The sequence below is a fragment of the Micropterus dolomieu genome, linkage group LG15 (assembly GCF_021292245.1).
Source record: "Micropterus dolomieu isolate WLL.071019.BEF.003 ecotype Adirondacks linkage group LG15, ASM2129224v1, whole genome shotgun sequence".
NCBI lineage: Eukaryota > Metazoa > Chordata > Actinopteri > Centrarchiformes > Centrarchidae > Micropterus > Micropterus dolomieu.
The window spans coordinates 6,678,255-6,698,487 of NC_060164.1; the positions used below are offsets into that span (position 1 = coordinate 6,678,255).

Below are 20,233 nucleotides of genomic sequence, written 5' to 3' on the forward strand. Positions count from 1 at the left end.
CTGCCATCTGGTATATTTACTAAAATATCCAAACGAGTGCAGGCATGTTGAATCAGTATACAGTGTCATGACAAATCCATGCCTCAGGCCTTAGTTGGCACCAGACAAGCGTGGCACTGGCCGCCCACAAACAGATGTTGGGTCTCCTCGCTCTCTGTCAGTCCGAGCCTCACCGCCACACCCTGGATCATATGAGGTGTAAGTACGACATGAGGTCATGTCCTAGCATCAGCCAGACACAGGGGCAGACTCTCCTGTTCCAGGATAGTGTATATGTAGCGGAGGTTTAGCGGTGGAGGCAGCAGACTCTGTCTCTTGGCAGCCTGGATGTTTGCCAGATGAGCTCGGCTTGATGACTGGCTCCTGTTTAATGTCAAAGTCACTTCTAAAGCTACACCTGGTATGTGCAGTATTTGACCTTAAGGCCCAGCCAGACACACTGGCTCATTGGATTTTGATTGACATATCAGTACTCACACTGTGTTACCGGAGGAGCGATATGGCTGCAAGTCTGCAAAAACGACTCAGGGGTTAAATGAAGACCTAGGCCTTCATGGCTCGGGTCCAGTTAGCTTGTTCTTATTAATAACCTTCAATCTGCTGTGGAGAACCACTTCCATTAATGAAGTAGTATTATAATAGGGGGGAACTTCTTGACAGTATTCAAAATTTGTCTTAATTCCTCTGATCCACGTAATAATAATGGTAAAAGCTGAAATAGTAAAAGAAAAAAAAAATAGAAATAAAACTAAATAAATAGAATGTTCACTATAAGATATAAATCAAAAAAGGACACTGAAGTTGCTAGCCTGAGATCCTCAGGTAGGGAGGCCCATGAACGAGGGCCCTTCATTGCAAAAGCCCGGTCACCTTTTGCAACGAGGCGGGACTTAGGCACCTTGTCTTCTTGTGGTTTGACACAGCTAATTAGCCAGTTATCAACCAAACACCTCTAAAGAGGAGGCTTACTGTAAGTGATACATCAGATAATCCTATAAGACCGCACTATTTTTTCTTCTTCTTTATCCTGTCCTGTCAAATTATCATTATTCATTCACTAGTGGCCACTTTTAGTCACCTAATAGCCACTAAGAGTGACACCTGTGTATAATCACAGTAATGGTCCTGTCAATTAATATTGACAAGTTCTAGAAAACATGTCAAGTGACAGTTATGATCAAACATAGGCTCATAGATATACATGGCTAGCTGGGACTGGAATTCCACACATATCTATGTCAGGAAGAGCATTTTGCACCCCTACTACCGACAGAGTGACTCCATCTGTCAAGCATATGCTGATGAGGTGGCTGCTGCCACACTGTCTCAGCGCTGAGTTACATAGAGGCTCCCCCTGCCACCTGACATATTCTAAAGGAGGCAACGCCGTAAGCCAGCCAGCTCATTGTGCTGTCATATAACCTCTGTTATACACTTAACCTTTACCTTTAAGCATTTAGTGGAAATGAGATGAGGGGCGCGCATGGCTATAACAGGCCCTTCACACTGGGGGAGCTGTTTGTTTTCATGAGTACATATCAACACAAATAAGGCGCTGGAAAGAATGAGATTCATGTTACCATGACCTACTCATGATTGCTATTTTGAATATGAAAGCGGCACACAGGAGCCGGCGCTCTCAGTAGCTGGGGGGACACCTGTTAGGAAACATGCACAGGAAATTCTGTAGAAACACCGTCATCGGTGTTCCACTGACTCACCGAGGCCTTCGTTCATGGCCATGTACAGTTTTGGACATTTCACACCGTTAACGCTTTAGGTAGTTTCACCCTGTATGTGTGTCTCCATCTGATAAGTCAAACCAGTGGCTTTTATGGTCTTAATCCGTATGTTCTATTTCGCCCCTTTTATTTCATAAACTGGATAAAACAACTCCTAGCGGAAATGTGATGTTAAGTGATATCAGTGTAGGATTAGTTTGAATCTGAAGAGTTTTACGCTTTTATTTGAAGAAAAGTTCACATTAACTGTCACTAATGAGGCATCTTGTAAATAACCAGATTAAGATTCCATTCCTTTACTCCAGATAAGCCGTCCATGCTTGTTTCCTGTTTACTTTCCACTGATGCTGTGTGTGTTACCCAGGGGTGTCAGAGGACACTATCTACTCCCCCTGATATCAGATTTGAGGGGGGTTCAAGATGTGGCGGGGCAAGGAAGAGCTGCAGATTATTCAATGACACTGGTGTGTTCCCCGAGTTGACATGGAACATTTGGCTTTATAAATAGATCAAACTATAGACCTGCCAGCCTGATGTTCTGTTCTTATACAGAGTGGCATTTATTCTGAAAGGTTATTACTGACCATCCTGCCCTGGCAACTAAGTGGAAAGGCATGTTGTGGCAAATGAGCTGTTGAGAATGCTCCTTGTCTGGTCATCGTTGTGGGAAGCGGAGGCTTGGCTGCAACGTGGGGAAGTGGATGTGGTATTAACAGCATGGCCAGGCTGGCTAGGATGGGGATTGTGCAATCGTATTTGCAAACAACACTTGCGCTCTTATTCATAGTGCCTGTGTCACGTCTGTTATTTTTGCCTACTCTGACGTCCAAAAAGAGGAAAGCAACAGAAACAGTGGGCTAAAATTAGTTAACCATTCAAAGTGCTAGTGGGTGCTACCACACTGAATGACCACTCCTGTATTTTTGAGATAATTTCTGCTCCTAAATACCAACTACATTTTCTATTGTAGTCCTTTAAACATTTATTCACTTACATTATTTCTTTCTGCCTATGTTTTTGCTTTGTCTTTATAACATTGTTATGATTTTCTGTTTCTACAACGAATATGTTTTGCTCTATTCTTTACTTTGTCAGTAAGCATTTGTGTCTCTTTTTTACTCTTTAAGTGTGAGATAGAGTGTTGAGTGTATGGGTGTGTAAGTTTGTGAGTGTGTGTGTGTGTGTGTGTGTGTGTGTGTGTGTGTGTGTGTGTGTGAGTGAGTATCTGTGTGTAATTTGGCCTGCTTCTACCACCAGCTGGTTAATTGTCCCCCGGTCTGGTCCAGTGGTAATGAGAGTGACTCAATACCAGACAAAAGAGACAGCTTCACTGGGAGACAGCAGCCCATTGGCTGAGCCTGTGACAGCCCCCTCCCCGCATGGGCGCCCCCTGACCGATGCACGCCCAGCACCCCCCTCCCTCCCTCCCTCCACTCTCCTCACTGCCGCTTGTTTTCTCCAACTTGCATGCAGGCCAAAACACACGCTTACTCCTCCATGCCAAGCCCAGTCCAGAGAAGCTAAGAACCCCGGCTGCTCGAGACAAAAACCCAGACCAGCGAGTGAACGACAGAGAGGAAAAGAAGAGAAAATCTGGCCATAGCTAATGCTCCTGCCTCTGTTCTAGCTGGAGGAGACCTTCCTGTGGATCTATCAATGACTTCTTTGTTTGGTTTGTTGCAGAGTGCCCCCTCTTTCAGCCCCCTGGAAACAGCCTCCGACCTGCAGCAGTAGTAAGTCCATGCCGCCTCCTTATTTGAATATGAGTGCTTTAAATCTGGCTTCCTCCTTCCAGTATGTTGATGATTATTTAAGAAATGTTAGTGGGATAAATGTCAGTGAGAGATTTCTCCAGCCTGTAGAGCTCGCCTGCCTACAGCGGGGGACTCCTGCTTCCTGAGGAGATCCTGTTAATAAGGCAAAAAGCTACCAGAACAGTATGTCCTCTGTCTGTATTTCATGGTGTGTTTAGGGGGTGGTTTATAGTGTGGAGAAACGGCTGCTATGTGGTGATTTATTTAAAGACAGCAACCTGGATGTCACTGGGATAGAGGGAACTCACCCAGCTGCTGCATAACTTAAAAAACCGTTATCTCCTTCTGAGTGGGTGTGTGTACAGAACTATGACCAGCAACTGGAATATGAAAGGGGAGGCTAACTGTTATCAAAACAAAGCCTACCTTGATCTTTTTTGTTTTTGTCTGATGAGATTGACATCTTCTATTTTTGTTTGTGTAATAAAATGTAAGGAATTTAAGACCGGGCCACGGTGACTGCCTCACGCTACAGCCCAGGGAAAATAAACTTCTCCCTCCATTTCTGCTAAGAACTTTCCATCTGCTACAGTCATTATGTCATCATGGCCAAGTATTTAGAAAAGAGGTTTCTAATTCAACGTTTTAATCCATTGATTCGTTGTTAATTTTGAAAGGAAGTGGTTCCTGATGAAGGGGTGTTGGAAGTTCACTCAGCCAAACTTTTCAAAGGAAACCTCAAGTCGTAAAGTGACTTCCTTCAAAGGCACATGTGTTTAGATCAGGATGTTTTTTTCTTTGGGGTCTGTTTGAAACCAGAGCCATTCTGAAGAACGTTCTTGTAAAGATATAATTTGATTGTAAGACACAAAACAATTTGTGCTAGTGCAATTTAATTGGATGAATGAATGAACTTAAAAGTAAATGTGTGTGTTTTCAGGCCTCGAATAGACACCCACTGTGTGTGCATGAGAGAATTACAAAATACAAATATGTAGCTAGAATAGCAAGTGGATGTTATTGAAGTTTATGGAAGAGTAATGTAAATGATCACAAACTGAGCTTGCAGTAGTACATCCTGAATAATTACCATTTAAATCCCATCATTATAGGTAAATAGATAAACATTACAGTTAACCTGCAACAACTAATTCCCAAGAGATTGTCTTCAATCTTGTATGGCTCCTGTACTGCAGATTTCCTGTATTATAGCATTTTTTTAAAATTCTTATAAGTAACTTTGAACTGCCATGGTTTTATTGGCTCTCTGCAGTCAGCAGTGCACATTTTCTTTCCAGCAGCTATGAAAGAGCTTCTTGTTGAGGTGGTGAACAAGGAGCGTAAAGTATCCATACATTTGTGCAAGCTTATAAAACTCTGACATGGCAACACTGCAGATGTAAAACACATTTTGGGTAATACATCTGTGAAATACTTCGCATGGGTTTTTATTTCACCAGATGATACTCGAGTCTCGTGTCAGTTTAATGGACATGTTTGTCTGTACAAATAGAGTAGCAGCGTGAGTAACACATGAGCGGCATGTGAAAGGGAGTAAACCTGAGAGTCGTACAGGTGCATGGCATGGGCTGATGCACCATGGGGGAATGTTCAGTGAATATTTATAGAAATCTGCCCTGTTGGCCTCTCAGGAATGACAAGATATGTGTGGTAGCCAATGCCTTCTCTTAAGATCCGCCTCCCAATTCTGCACTTTCTTTCTCAAGTTTGGCTTTTTCTGTCTCTGATTATTTTGTCTCCCACAAGTCTGCAAAGACAGGAATTACCTCAAGATATACTAAATAAGAACCATATGACAGCTCATTGCCCAATTTGTGCTCCTCTGTTTATCATAAAAAACATGTAACACAAACCATCGGAATGAATTCGACTGTGTTTAATTAGCAGTCTGACTTCCTCTCTAGCTCCTCGAGCAAGTCTGGACACAGCGAGGTGGAGAAGGACAGTGGATCATCCACAGGCGAGCCCGTGGCTCCAGAATGCGACCGCCATGTTTACAAGAGTGTCCTGGAGGGCGGCGACATTCCCTTACAAGGTCTACGGGCCCTAAACAAGCGCCAAGCCAGCTCCTCTTCCTCTAAAGGTAGGATACCAGCCACTTTACATATGTGGCCAGTAAAATGGCAGTGTATTTTATGGATGTGGGGGCTAGACAGTACAGCGGGCCATTAAATGCTTTTCCTGCTGAGACAGAACCAATGATTTACAGACACTGATGTTGGACCGTTCAAAATGTCAGACAGGGATACATGTGTTTCTGCTTACCTTTCTGTTGTTATCCACACATTTTCTTTGCTCCCAGACCCCACAGCATTGGCCTATCACCTTGCAGCATTCATCCCCCTAGCAGCTTTTGATTTATTATTGATGTCACGGATGTTTTCATCAAATGTGTACTGGCCATCTGCTTTGGAAAACTCATGGAGGGATTGAGGTTGTCTTGCTAAGTCAATGGAAGCTAACCTTGGGGATTTTCCCCCCTCTTGCTCCAGTTGTGAGCCACCAGTCACTAGGCAGGCTTAGGGCAAGACTCCAGAGTGTTCCAGCGCCAGGGAGTGGAGGGCCAGAGAGGGGATGGATGAGGAAGGGACGAGCGAGATAAACAGAGCTCTGCTCTTCACAACCTGGCCAGACTGGGGTGAGATAAACAGGAGGGACACAGAGGGTGGGTAAGTATGAGGAAGTCAGCTGCCAGTGTGAGGTCAGGGGCTGGAATGCCTGTGCACATGGTTGGGGAGAGAAGTGCTGGGGGAGGAGAGGAGAGGACTTAAAAGTTGAAAGTTATTATTTCTATTTCCACAGTAATATATTGACCTAATAAGGATATGTTTAAAGAGGAATCATTCACAATAGCAGTCTTGGAAGAAAGCTAGTTGTTGTACCTTTAACCCAGTGTAATTGTGGAACCATGCGGTAAATGTATTCAGCACTCCAGTCAACTGACTAGCATGCTACTTCATTAGCCCCTTGCCCAAAGAAATAACCAAGCAATAGAAACCAAACACTTCGTCATGTGTTTCTGTCTTGTGCTCATGAAATAAAAAAAAATATCTGTATTAATCTTTTGTGCTTTAAAGTACTGAGCCTGAGGGCTTTTCAGTGGCCTGAAGTTTTTACTTACCACATGGCTTGGATAAAATCTAGTTTACTTTCTCAGTGTGTGTTTTTCTGGTAGATCTCTCATGCTCATGCTACAGAACTGTCTCACAGCATGTGAAAGTGTCATTTCCCAGTTCCATCTGTGGTGCTGTCACGAGCATACTATAGCCAGGATCTGACACTAGTATTTCTCGTTAGAGGTTTTTGACAATCATATTTTACGGGCAGGTTGACTCAGGATACATTTCTTAATTTACAACCGTGTGGGGGAGAAGTGTATTAACAGGTGCCACAGGCCATTTATCACTGTAGCTGCCTACGTAATTGCTAAAAGTAGAGAAGAAGAATGTATGTAGGAAGTTAAAGTGGGACAGGCAGAAGTCATGTGGGAGAAACGCGAACTCAAAGAGGTAACAGAAAATATTTGAATAGGTTTGGATATTTTTTTCTTTATTCTTTTGAATTATACTGATACTGCAGTCAGTGTTAAGAATTCCTATATGACCTCCAACATCACATTGCATTTCATGGCATATTACTGTTTTAATACTTTATGTTACACTTGTTATGTTGCTGTTTAAAGTGATATTGATGATGCAAGAATCTGTTAGACAGTACATTTTACAAAGCATAATTCCTCACTGCAGTACCATGCTGTTATTATAACAGTCATCTATTACTTGATGCACAATGCATCAAGTCTGCTTCCTCTTCTCATCTACTTTTGATGGAACTTGGTCTTTACTTTAGAAATGTGCCTGACTCTGTTTTAGTGTGTGTGAACCTGTGACCATTGTAATCTAATATGTTGTTTATTCTGTTGTCCTGCATGCTTGCCAGTGGATTATAAAGGTGGGAATGGCTATATAATTTCACCCTGCTCCTCTGTAAATAGTCGATTGGTTCTTGCCAGTAATGCAATAGGTAACCAGTGTAAGAGTATGAAGCCTCTATCCGCTGCCAAAGCCTGCATACCGCAAATCCTGCCCTCTAAGTTCAAACCCAAGCTGCTGCCGCCCAGTGGTGACAGTCAGGAAAGCAGGACTAAAGCTGTCAGGCACCCGAAGGCCCACAGCTGTGAGGATCTGTACACGGGGCCATGTGACACGGACTTTGCTGAAGCAGAGGAGAGGGAGAGTGGGCAACATTCAGGCTCCAAGTCCAGCTGTGGCACAGAGTGTGCAGACGGCCTCAGGAATGTTTCCCCTGCAATTAGGAGGAGCGCATCTGAGTTTTCCAGCCTGTACAGGACCATGCATCACATCCAGCGGCCCAGCTCGGTCGGCTGCAGCCCCCATGGCAGCGTCCGCAGCTTGGCCTCTCTTTTTGAGAAAGCAAAGGCCGACGAGGGTGAAAGGTCAGAGGAAGATGGCGGGGGTAACATTCCACGGGAGGCAGTGTCGTCACGGGTCAGCGAGTTTGAAATGATCATCCAGCGGTCCAGTTCGACTCCCAGCCGCTCCTCTTCCCTGCCCACCCTGCACTCCAGCCATAGCCACAGCCCCAACCACAGCCCCGCCCACCTCTACATGGCGTCTGCAGTGTCAGCTGAGTCCCTTTTGGTAGCCGACGCCACCCAGACAGATGCCTGCTCCCCATTGGAGGCAGAGGGCAAGAGCTGTGGGGAGGAGGCCTTGTCACCAGTATGTGGGACTGTGGAGGAGTCGGCCTCCTCCTCAGAGGACGGACACAATGTCAGGACTGAGTCCCCCTGTAACACTGAGGCAGAGGTTGAGCAGATCCTCAGTAAAAATACCCCAGAACTGATCCAGCAAACTGTCAGTGAATCAAAGAGTCCCTCGGCGCAGTTTACAGCATCCCCTCCGCAACACAACCATATCCACCACCACCATCACCTCTTGCACCACCTGAACCATCAACTCCTGCTCAAACCCAGCAAATGCAAAGGCTCCTGTCCAGCCTCCTACACTCGCTTCACCACCATCCTCAGGCACGAAAGGCAGCAGGCCACGACCGCACAGGAGAGGCCACCACCTGTGGAGAAGAAGACTACGCTGCCTGGGAACCTCTTCCTCATGGGCCCTGCTCCTTTCAGGTTACGGAAGAACCAGCAGTCCCACCTAACCCGTAGGACTCTGTTAGCCACCAAGGTGACAATGGGCACCCAGAGGCCCTGCACTTTGTCACCTGAGGTCAGACCTCTGATCCCTCAGCGCCTGTCCTCGCTGGAGGTCCTGGAGAGGCTGAGTAACGGGGAGGATAGCAACACTGACCACCTGAGTAACGGGCAGGGCTTGGATGCCAACGGGAACCTACTGCAGCCGCTGGCCGCTCACCGCAGAGGTGGCTATTTCCATCCTTTCACCACTGTCACTCTCCTCACTCCTCCCTCTGTGGTCACTCATTTATCTCGACTCTCTCTTCACCTTGTGTCCCTTTTTCTCCACAAAGCGACGGCGCCACCCTCCATCTCTAGTCTGTGTGTTGTGTTTACAAAGTAACAGGGAAGCCTCCATCTCATTCTGAGTGTGCTGTTTGGTGCTCTTCCATTTCACTGTGAATGAGTATTGTCCCACAAACGCATCAAAACACTGTGACTGTAGGAGGTTCAGGCAGCTTTTGGTAATGTATATATCGCCTGGTGACATCAGATCTGAGTCGTATGCAAGAGTGCTAGAGCCTGCATAAGCATTACATCGACACAGACAGAATTGTGTTTTATTACATCATTAAGGTGTAAGTGAGATGTCAAATCGTGTCCTTACACAAGTAATGACTTTGAAAGCCTTACCTTAAATTACAATCCCAGAAGTGCTCCGTAATGTTTAAGCAGGATATTTTGATATAACATTGCATACGGTCTCTTAAATTGATGTCTCACCATATTTGTATCTGTTTTGGTTTTTTTCTGTTTTGGGAACAGTTTACATCTGCCATCTTTCATTCTCTCACTATGAAAGGTTTGTTTTAGCCAGACAGGATGTTCCCTGCTTTCATGTCTTTTACATAACAGCCGGTACTTTGGGCATCAGACACCAATCTGAAACATTGATAGTTGTTTCTTGTGGCCCTTGCTGGGACGCAGAATGAAACATCTAAGGTGGTGTGGGGAAGAAATTAAGTCATGAAGATATCTAGCAAATACAAAAACAGTGACGCTTCAGTAAACTAATGGACGCTGGGTGGTCGATTAGTAAAACCATGATGTCATGTTTATTTTTTTTGGGCCAAGATACAGTAGGTTTAAATTTTTTTCTTTCCTGCATTTGTTATTTCAGCACACATTGGATCATTCTGTATTCATTCCTATGTGCATGCAGGAATACATTTGGCTTTTTGGATGTGTGTATGCTTTTTGTTTCAGTGTTGCAGAGATTATTTTGTTCATTTAAAGCATGCGTGGTTGTATTTATTGTATATTGTTATGATTTTATTCATTGGAATTAAGGAGTTGACTGCAATATTATCATTTTATATTTGAAATCTCGAATTGGATTTGCCTTGAGGTTGACAGTGAAAATGTTTCACAGCATGATCCTCTTTCCGTTTTTCTTTCAGAAACGTCCCCAGTTCACGGGGAGAGCCAGGATGACGTGTTGCGGAGGCGCCATGGGGACAAAGAGGTGAGTTTCAAACTTTCATAAATAACACCTTCACAGACAATGCTTTAGTGAAGTGTTCTGTGTTATGAATGAGGAAATCATACATTATACAAAACAAAGAATGTGTCACATGAATAAAAGAAGGGAAGAGACCCATATCTAGAGGGGACAAACAGTTCAGTCTGGTTTCCTGGCAGAAAATCTTGGAGGAGCAGCGGCGGCTGAAGCGGGAACAGGAAGAGGCTGACACAGCATCGAGGCGACACACAGGCATTGTCCCGACGCACCACCAGTTCATCACCAACGAGCGCTTCGGAGACCTGCTCAACATCACAGATAACACAGAAAAGAGGAAATCAGGCATAGAGGTAAAAAGCGTGGTGTCTTATCCTTCTGTAAGCAGGACAAAAAGGATGACAGCTGCTTTCTCAGTTTGTTTGTGAGGCAGGCTGGGGAGGGGGGTGATGGGCTTGTCAGTGGGATTTCTGCAGACACAGATGGCTTTCTTCTCCGGGTCAAAAATTCAGAGGGTGTGAGCAGCTACAGAAAATCCAAAGATGAGTTGTTGAGTTTATCACTGAATTTCCAGTATACTTCCAGACTTCGATTCCACAGTGCACATTTATCAGCTATATACCTAGATGTAATGTCACTGGTATTAGTTAGTGCCCTTGTTGTGTTTACCAAGGTGTGCCTGGTCTCTTGGCTGTCCAGTCTCACAGCAAACAACCCACAGTATTTTTTTTTCACTGGGCATGCTCTAGAGGACAAGTAACCCAGTCAGTCACAAGCACATCATTCTTGTCATTGCTGTAATATTTATGTTCTGACAGGGCACTGAAAGGACAACAGGCCAATTTAAAGCTCCCATTGAATTCCAGAAGAATCTTTTTCTTTACACATGAATGACAAAGCCCAGAGAGTATAGTGAAAAGGTGACATAAGGGTATTTAGTCTTTTGGGTAACTTTCACAGACTCAGTACAAGATTGAAATGTCTGTTGTTGTAATCATAAAATAAGAGTCAACCAAGTTTTTTTCCGTATCTACACAGAGAACTCCAGCTATGGCTCGCTTCGACTTCAGAGCGGAAACTCTAAAGTAAGCGGAAATAATCAGAAAAATGCCAAAAAATACTTTGGACACAATATTGCAATCCAGTCCAACATCAGAAACTACAACCTTTAAAAATCTATCCATCTCATTGTTATTATCACAACTGGTGGTATTTGTTGCAAGGATGTTGAGCTAGATTGCAATAGTTGACGTGTTAATGATTCTGTTGCCTTGTGTTCACCTAGTGTAGATTTACAAATAAGCAGAGCTTACTTTTTGTAATTATTGGCATGTAATTTAACTGTTATCTCATACATGGGGTTAGCTACTTTTGACAAAATGATGCCAAAACAAATCATACAATCAGCGGAATAATGATAATAGATTTACAACTTAACTTGTACTCGAATGTGAATAAATCCCACCCATCAGATTAGCCATAAAGTGCTGTTAAACATAGGTCTGCATGCAATCACACAAACTTAAATGTGTTACTTATTTCATTGCATGTGGGTAACTCATCTCTTTTGTAGGGAATTACCATTTCAGAAGGGAGACATTGTCTACATCATTCGACAGGTGGATCAAAACTGGTATGAAGGGGAACATCATGGAAGAGTTGGCATTTTCCCTCAAAGTTACGTGGAGGTATGTGAGCTCCCTCTGACACTGAAATAATGTTTTATTCAGTTTATCGTTACAGTTTTATGGATGTTTTGCATTATGTATTTGCTGCACAGTGTGAATAAACTTGGATTTTCTTACTCAGTATGTTTTGTTATTTGTTGCCTTCTTCAGCTCCTTCCCCCCACAGAGAAAGCCCAGCCAAAAAAAAGTGTCCCAGTGCAGGTACTGGAGTATGGTGAAGCTGTCGCCCGCTTTAACTTCAATGGGGACACACTGGTGGAAATGTCCTTCAGAAAGGTACTGAGTGGGAATTAGCCATTATAAACTAAAGAACATTTAGAAGCACTTTAAAGGAACTTAGATTTTCTTATACTGCTTTTATCCTTTTGTTACTCGTGCTTCATTTATCCAAAGAAGTAGAAAACAATGTTCTGAATCTAAATAAAAGAAGCAAAATATGTATCTGTAGGGAGAGAGGATCACGCTGATTCGCAGAGTTGATGAGAACTGGTATGAAGGCAAAATCTCAGGCACCAACCGCCAGGGCATCTTCCCCGTCACCTACGTAGAAGTGCAGAGACGACCCCGCGTCAAAAACGGGGTGGAGTACCCCGACCCTCCTGTCAGCCAGTCGCCCCAGCGCAGCACCAATGCTTCTCCTCAGGTAAGGACTCCAAACTACTAGATCAATCGTAGGACACATTTCTGGATGTTGACCCACATTTTTTTTTACTACTACATCTCTGAATCCAGAAATTCCCTTCTATGTTCACCCATCCTTTAATTAAAAAAAAATTGTCCAGTGAATTTGTCTCATCTTTCATTTCCTTTTATTTTCTTTCTCTCATCCCCTCTTCTTCTCTGTGCTTCCATCTTCCTCCTCCCATGTTTCTCATGAAAGCTGTATCGTAATCGCCTGACCACCTCCCCCTTGCCCCTTCCTCGCTCCCCCCGCCGCTCTGTGTCCCCCGAGGTCCACGCCATCTCCTCTGAGTGGATCTCCCTGACTGTGGGAGGGGGGAGCCCTCCTGCCGCCCCCACCCCTCCCCTGCCGCCGCTGCCCACCGTGTCCTACCGCTGCGGCGAGTACCTGCCCCCGCCCTTCTCTGTCAGCCCCGTGCCTCCCATCACCGGCAGCCCATACTGCGTCTCCCCCATGGCTTCCCCAGCTGCTTCTCCTCTGCCCCCTCCTTACCCGCCCAGACCCAACTCAACCACTCCCTTCCTCACGTTCACCCCACCTCAGGGGGAGGACTTCCTGCTCTCCCCTCCCTCCCAACGTCTGTCACGCAGTGTGAGCCCCTGTGGCGGGCCTGTGCTGGAGGGCTGGCTGAGGGGGGAGAAGGAATTGACAGAGGGGGAAGGCACAGAGGGGGACAGGGGCCGCGCAGCCCCGGGCAGCAGGCGAAATAGCCCTGCAGAGGTATCTTCTGCATGGTGTGCGGTGTTGCATCGCAGGCTCACTCTGCAACGTGGGCTTTTGGCCACAGTTTCATTCCCTAAAATAAATGTTCGATGAAGTAGTGAAGCTGACATTGATGAGTGGAAGACGTGACTAACTTGTTAATTTGACCTGAAGTTGATTTTAGCCCCATGGCAGGGATGACTTGGCTGGTTTAGTGAAGGCAGAATGAGCTAAAACTGGTCACACTGCTTAAAGCTGCAAGTTTGCATGTTAGTGTGTGTGTGTGTGTAGGCGCTACTAACATACAAATGTTTTACAGTGTCTTTTATTGTTTATATAGGGAGTCTCAGGTGTCCTAGCTGTAAAGGACTGTAAAAGGAGCTATTGTGCTTGCATTTCTAAGATTGATTTGAGAGCTTAAGTTTCTTTCTCTTCATAAAATTCAGCATTTGGTTGCATGTTGTTGTTGTTCCATGCAGAGGTGTGATATCTTGGATGCCGTTGGAAGTTTATTTAGGACAGTGACATATTTATTAGTAAGTATTTATAGGCTTCACATGTTGGCTTCCGTTTTAAAAGCTGTTGCGAGGTTAAAATTTCCACCTACAGGGAAATGCAACCTGACTCTATGACAATATTTACAGCAGGTGGAGACATGGTGCAATCTCTAGAGAAATCTCTTTGAAATGGCCTTGCTGATATGACATTTTTCTGTTGCAGTTTGTGAAGAATGAAGCTGACCATTATGGACGGAGCTCCAGAAGCCCCGTGATGCTGTATGACATCCAAGACAACAACAATGTTAACTCATTTGCGGTAAGCCTCCAGTGAAGATTTACAAAAAGAATCAGTCATTTGTTAAGTGACTTCATCATCTTTTTAACTTTTTAACCCATCACCCTCAAAGATCCATTTGACTTACATCACCTTCAACTTCCATTTATTTGTTTTCTGAAAGTTAAATGAGAGGTTCACTATCGCTCGTTTGTCCATTCAGTATAAAGCTGGAGGAAGAAGTCAGTTAGCTTAGCTTAGCTTAGCTTTGCAGAAAGATTGAAAACAGGGGGGGAAAAGCTAGCCCAATTTGTCTGAAGCTAATGAAAGCCACCTGCCAGCACCTCTAAAGCTCACTAACTAACAGGGGTAGAGAGTAACAGTAACTGCAAATTCCTGGAATTTTACTTGAGTATTTTATTTTCATGTGACTTTCTACTTCTACTCTGCTATATCTCAGAGGGAAATATAGTACTTTTTACTCCATTTATCTAAAAGCTTTAGTTATTGGTTACATTATAAATTGCAAAGATTTTTACACACAACATATGAAGAGTTTCTAAAAAAAATAAGATGCGTTGTTTTATATTAAACCACTAACTACAACAGTTTACAGCTGAAACGTTTAACTGATAAGTCAATTGACAAATAATTTACTAGCAACTATTTCAATCATAATTTTTTATTTTTTTGTAAACACACATAAAACACATTTGGTGGTTCCAGCTTCACACATGTGAAGACTTGCTGCATTTCCTTTTAAATTTTTATTAATTTGTTTGGACAAAGAAGTATTATGAAGGTGTCACTTTGGGCTTTTGGTAATTGTGATGGCATTTGTTGAATTTTTACAAACTAAATAATCAATCGAATAAATAATCAAAAATAATAAATCAATAATAAGCAGATTTATTCATAATGAAAAAAATCCATACATGCAGTCCGATACAAAATAGTTCAAAGCAGTATCCTGCTTTTACATGAATGCATGAGTAATAAAAATCTAATGATTATAATTTTCTGTACATCCAAGTACATTTTCCTGATTATACTTTCAAGTAAGATTTTCAATGCTGGACCTTGTAATAAAGTATTTTTACAGTGTGGTATTAGGTACTTAAGAGCACATTCACCTGGAAATATGGGTGACTCTCTTCGAGGGAGAGGAGGTTTGCACAAAAACACGCTAGAATTGTGCTTTTTTAAAAGAAAAAAAAGTCACCAAAGGTGTCTTAAAAGTGATCAGATCTAGTGAGAACATTGGTGATCACTATTAGGCAACCAGCAACAGATATGAGAGTGAAATCAATCTTCTCATCTAACTATCTGCAACAATGCGAGTACCCAGTTTCTTTAAGCTGCACCTGTCAGCTTTCCTTTAATACTGCATGTTCATACTAAATAAAAAAGTGACCTAATATTTCATGTTTCCGTGCTCTCACTCTGGTGTCTTGCCTTTTCATGCCTTTCCTCCTGGGCTCCACCAACGTCTCCTCTGCTTTTTCTTCTGGCTTTTAATGGATCACTTCCTTTTCTTCCTTGCTACTTACTGGACCTACCTTCCTACGCCCCCTCATCTCCCTCTCTAACTTCTCACCTCCACACTCAACTTTACCTCGGCCTCTTCCGGGACTCTCGGTGGGGCTGCTGTCTGTCTTTTTCTGACGACTTCACCTACTACTACTACTACTACTAGGAAGCAGTGTGTAATGAGATCTTGAATATAGCTGAGACCTCGGTGAGGTACTGCAGCACCCTGTCCCACCACCCTCATGACTCTGTCCATAGACTGCACCCCCACCCCAGTAAACAATCTCTCATCATTTCCCAGCAACCCCAGTCCCACAGCAGTAGCCCGGAGCCGAGCCGTCTCATCTGTGGAATGTGAGTAAGATCTGTGTTTCAGTTTCAGCTTCACACCATGTTTTTTGTTTGTTTTTTTGTAACTTAGGTGACACACTGTTTGATTTTTACTGATTTCATATTTGATGTCTTTTGAGCTTTGCAAGACTACCAATTTCTCCCTGTATCCTGTTCCAGCTTCCAGGCTCTGTACAGTTACGTGCCGCAGAACGAGGATGAGCTGGAGCTGCAGGAGGGAGATCTTGTCAGCGTCATGGAGAAGTGCGATGACGGCTGGTTTGTCGGTATGTGTCGCAGACCTCGGGATAGATTCCTCAGAGGTGCAGTCACACTCACTGTGTCACATTAATCCATATAGGGTTTCTGCAGAATGACAGCAAAGGACTGTGCAATGTGCATGCTCAGTGCTCTTGGAGAAGTAGAGTCATTTTCACTGTGTCACATCCTTCCATATACGGTTTCTAAAGTATGACAGCGGATGATTGAGTGCTTTGTGGATATTCACTTGCCTTGTACTTGATTTTAAAGGTCATTTTAGCCTGTAATCTGAGAAAGAATACTTTTAGTGAATTTTCCCTGATCCATTTTTCTCTTTCTTTTTCTCTAAAGGTACCTCAAAGAGGACAAAACAGTTTGGGACTTTCCCTGGGAATTACGTGAAGGAGGTGAAACTGTAAAGATATCTAATCTGGCTGTAACACATGGTTGCCTGTTAAGCTTGGGAAGTCATTACTATCGCGCATGGCTGTTGGTTAGCTTAGTCATTTAGCCAGGCAAATCCATTTTGTCTGGGAAAGTGATCGTTCGTCCTGAGGTATGTCAAACTGCATGTAGCGGAGATGGAGACAGCTCACTGCCCAAACCTCAGTATGGTGTCCACCTTGACCATATTCTACACACTTTTTGACAGAATTCGTCCATCTTCACATGTGGAATTTCTCTGTGAAAGTCTACCACTAACTAGCTTTTATTGTACAGATAATAGCTTAATTTTGTCAATGTAATTTACAGTACACAAGTGTTTACGTAGCACCTCAGTCTGGAGGCCGGCAGCAGAGCAGTGTATGGATCGAAGAGTGGATTTTATTACCTGAACTGGATTTTGACGGGATTCAGAATGTATTTTTATGTGATGTGGGGTTCGAGCTGTTTGTCACAAGCTATCTTTCAGGACCAGAGGTGATTATCACGATTATCTAAGTATGATGCAAAGCATGCTTCTCATGATTCAAAGACATTTTCAGTCCCTTAGATGTTGCTTCTAAAAGAAAACCTTCAGGTGTTTGGATCAACATACCACACATGTATGAAATGTGGTGGTTCATTCTTGGACTCCGTCCAACAGACAATTTTCCTCAGTTTAGAGTTGGGAAAATGAGCCTTATGTATGAAGCTCTTTTACACACAGGTCTAACATACCTGTTTTATTTTCTGTTACTTTGTCTGAATCATCATAAAGTCAGTATTGGCTACTTTTGAAGAACATGACAGCATTCAACTCAGTGTAACCCAAAAGATTTAGATACCGGTTCAGTATTGCCTTTATTTTAAATCCAGAGGTTGTGATTACACAGTCATGTGCATGACGCTAAACACTAAAATGTGTGCTGTTAGCTTCCCTTTTTCTCACCTACCACATGTAAACACATAGAGGGCACATGGACTGTGTTGCATGTCTGATAAAAGTGAGGAGAAACTGTGTATATGCACATTCTATATTTTCAGAAACCATTTGTTTGTCCTTTTTAGATATCTTCTGTCAAAGTAAAAGTAAACTTTGTTTGCTGATGGATGTAAGGTAGCTGGTGGTAGACGCCTGGCTCCAGCGCAACCACAGGACAGGCGTGGTAGCACTTAACTTCCTGTTTGGACTTTTAGGGAGATCCCACCTAACAAGATAATAGTAGATTAATCAGTGATGACACAAAAAGCTATTTAATATTTTAAGTAAAGCCAACAAGGTGTCTTAGGAAATATTAATACTGATTTTTAAGAGCATATTGAGATTTTAACCCTGCCCTTACTGACAGGATTGTATGTTTTAGCCATGTAAATGTGTACAGAAAACATTAAGAGGCCTTCCAAAATATGGCTACATATTTTCATATGTAATGACGACAACTTAGGTAATACAGTTAGTGGAGTGATTGAAATAATAAGGTCAGCATTAATACTGCATGCAATGTAAAAGAAGAGACTGACAAATCAAATCAGAGCATGAAACACTAAACACACTCCTCAATATTTACCACCTATAGCTTAAAGAAAACACAAGTGATGACAGGGTTACCAGTCTGCTGATGGAAGATGGCTGTGAATTCTGCTATCAACGCAGCTGTTGTCCTGCGAGTACAGAGTTTCATGCACAGATTGGAAGATGATAGCTTTTCTTTGCTTGTGTTTTCATCAAATTCCTCGTTGTCATCAACTGCTGCACTGTGCTCACCAGTCCTTAGCATAGCTGTCAAATCAAAATAGCAAATAATTCTTAGTGCTTGTTATGGCCTGCTCGGACTAGCAGATGGATGCAGTTTGTAGGGCAACCGCTAAAGAAGTATTTTAAAGTCAGTTTAGTTTTGCCAGGAGGATTGACGTGGCGAGCTATCTGATGCCCCAAGAAGCTGGAAGCCTTTTCCCAATCCCCACATATCTTATCAAATGGTGCCAGACTATCAGTGGACCTGCCTTTTAGTTAACTCTTTATGATTGTGCAAAAAAAATTCTGAAACATAATGTGAAGTATTAGAAGATAAAACAGTAACTCTCACTAGATCTAAAAGAGTGTGTTTACTGTATCTTTGTTGGTTTTTGCATCTGAGTTTGTTAGCTACAGTTGTGCAATGATGATAAACATTGACCTAATGGTTTGAAGCTGTATGTGGCTACCACATAAATGTTATATGAAGTTTTAATCATTGATGAAGTACAATTATTTACCAAAATTCAGTAGCAATCAGTGTCATTGTCTCTGACGTTTGCTGTTGGAACAAAATCAGGTGTGTCTTCTCGTGCAGATCGCCACTGACAGTTTTGCCAACATCAGCAAGGGAATGTTTTCTCAATACAATACACTGCATTATGGGTTTGCCTGTATAGCACTGATATAATCTTCAGGTATTTTGTTACACCACAGAAGCATGTTTTTCTCTCCACTGCTGGCTAAACATTTTTTTTCCTGTGTAACTCCAGCTCCCCACGACTGTGCTGATAGGTTTGGGAGTCTGTTGACCTGTAGAATTGTTTTCTTCCCTGACCGAACAAAAGGAGAGAGCTTCGCTCCGTCTCAAACACACATGATGGACAAATAAACAATCACTCATTTAGTCATAACACAACACACTCTAGATTTTTATTGTGGTCCATAAAACATCACAGAATGTATGAATGTATGAATGTGGTGCGATGCACACATAATATGTAAAAATAAATAAAATAATTTTCATCTTGAATGAACATGCAGACTATTGAGCAGCATGGCACAAGAAGGGTTGTAAATATGTAAAATAAAAAATAGACTGCGAGCGATGGGAGCATCAGATTGAGCCCTCCGTCACTTGCAGTGGTTTATTTACCTGAAGGATTTTTGGCAAAGCACAGAGTGGAGCATTACCGAGCACAGGAAGTTTGACGCATATGAACATTACGCTGCCATTTGTGAGGATCATAATGCCTTATGTTAGATGCAAAATTGTGCCTCATTTTCATGTAATTTTTTGGGGGGGGAGTATCACTGAAATGTATCCATATTTAATGTAAACATGGTTTTCCCCATTAGTCCTAGTCTCTGTGATGGGAGAACATTTTCTAAGAACTTGTCAGTTACTGTGCAAGTACCTTAAAGTGTGACACGATGCTTTAACTTAATGATTATTAATCATAAGAATGGACTAGTTTGATGAGACGCACAACCTGCAACAGGTTCGGTTTGTTTGCTTCAATTTGCAGTGCTGTTACATTGACAATATTAAAAATAAAGATACTATACACTGCTGTGACTTCGGTATTATGCAATATTTAATAAACCATTTAAACCATCTGGCGTATTACCTGTTTTGATTTCCTTAATGATAGCAGAAACAGATGTGAATTTTTATAACTTATAAGGTCATTTGGCATGTTAGTTAATACAGTAAAGTCTTGCAGCACATTCTCTGTGGCTGTGTAATTATGAGTGGTGCAAATGTATGTGAGCCAAAGGTGGAGCTGTTGGTCTCTGGGTTGGTGAAGTGCCCATTGTTATCTAATTATCTTTTCTTTATAATGTAGCACACAATTAAGGCTACACCCTGGACAACTATTGAAATGAATACTACATAGGTGAAATAAAATA

The 20,233-nt window shown here is 42.8% G+C and overlaps 1 protein-coding gene across 4 annotated transcripts in view; it reads left to right on the forward strand.

Moving 5' to 3' along the window:
- The window catches only part of LOC123983762 (sorbin and SH3 domain-containing protein 1), a 35,214-nt gene extending 15,275 nt beyond the window's left edge, over positions 1-19,939 (forward strand). For 3 of the 4 annotated variants that reach the window (XM_046070081.1, XM_046070083.1, XM_046070082.1), the window contains exons 14-26: positions 3,426-3,475; positions 5,422-5,600; positions 10,136-10,200; positions 10,377-10,547; positions 11,233-11,279; positions 11,768-11,882; positions 12,033-12,158; positions 12,331-12,525; positions 12,763-13,284; positions 13,987-14,082; positions 15,872-15,924; positions 16,081-16,187; positions 16,513-19,939. In XM_046070081.1, coding sequence (XP_045926037.1) covers positions 3,426-3,475; positions 5,422-5,600; positions 10,136-10,200; positions 10,377-10,547; positions 11,233-11,279; positions 11,768-11,882; positions 12,033-12,158; positions 12,331-12,525; positions 12,763-13,284; positions 13,987-14,082; positions 15,872-15,924; positions 16,081-16,187; positions 16,513-16,580 — 1,794 coding nt within the window. In that variant the 3' untranslated portion in view covers positions 16,581-19,939. Of the gene's footprint in view, positions 1-3,425; positions 3,476-5,421; positions 5,601-7,456; positions 8,921-10,135; positions 10,201-10,376; positions 10,548-11,232; positions 11,280-11,767; positions 11,883-12,032; positions 12,159-12,330; positions 12,526-12,762; positions 13,285-13,986; positions 14,083-15,871; positions 15,925-16,080; positions 16,188-16,512 lie in introns of all 4 variants that reach the window. The other variant, XM_046070084.1, reaches the window with a different exon arrangement.
- Positions 19,940-20,233: the final 294 nt, after the last annotated feature.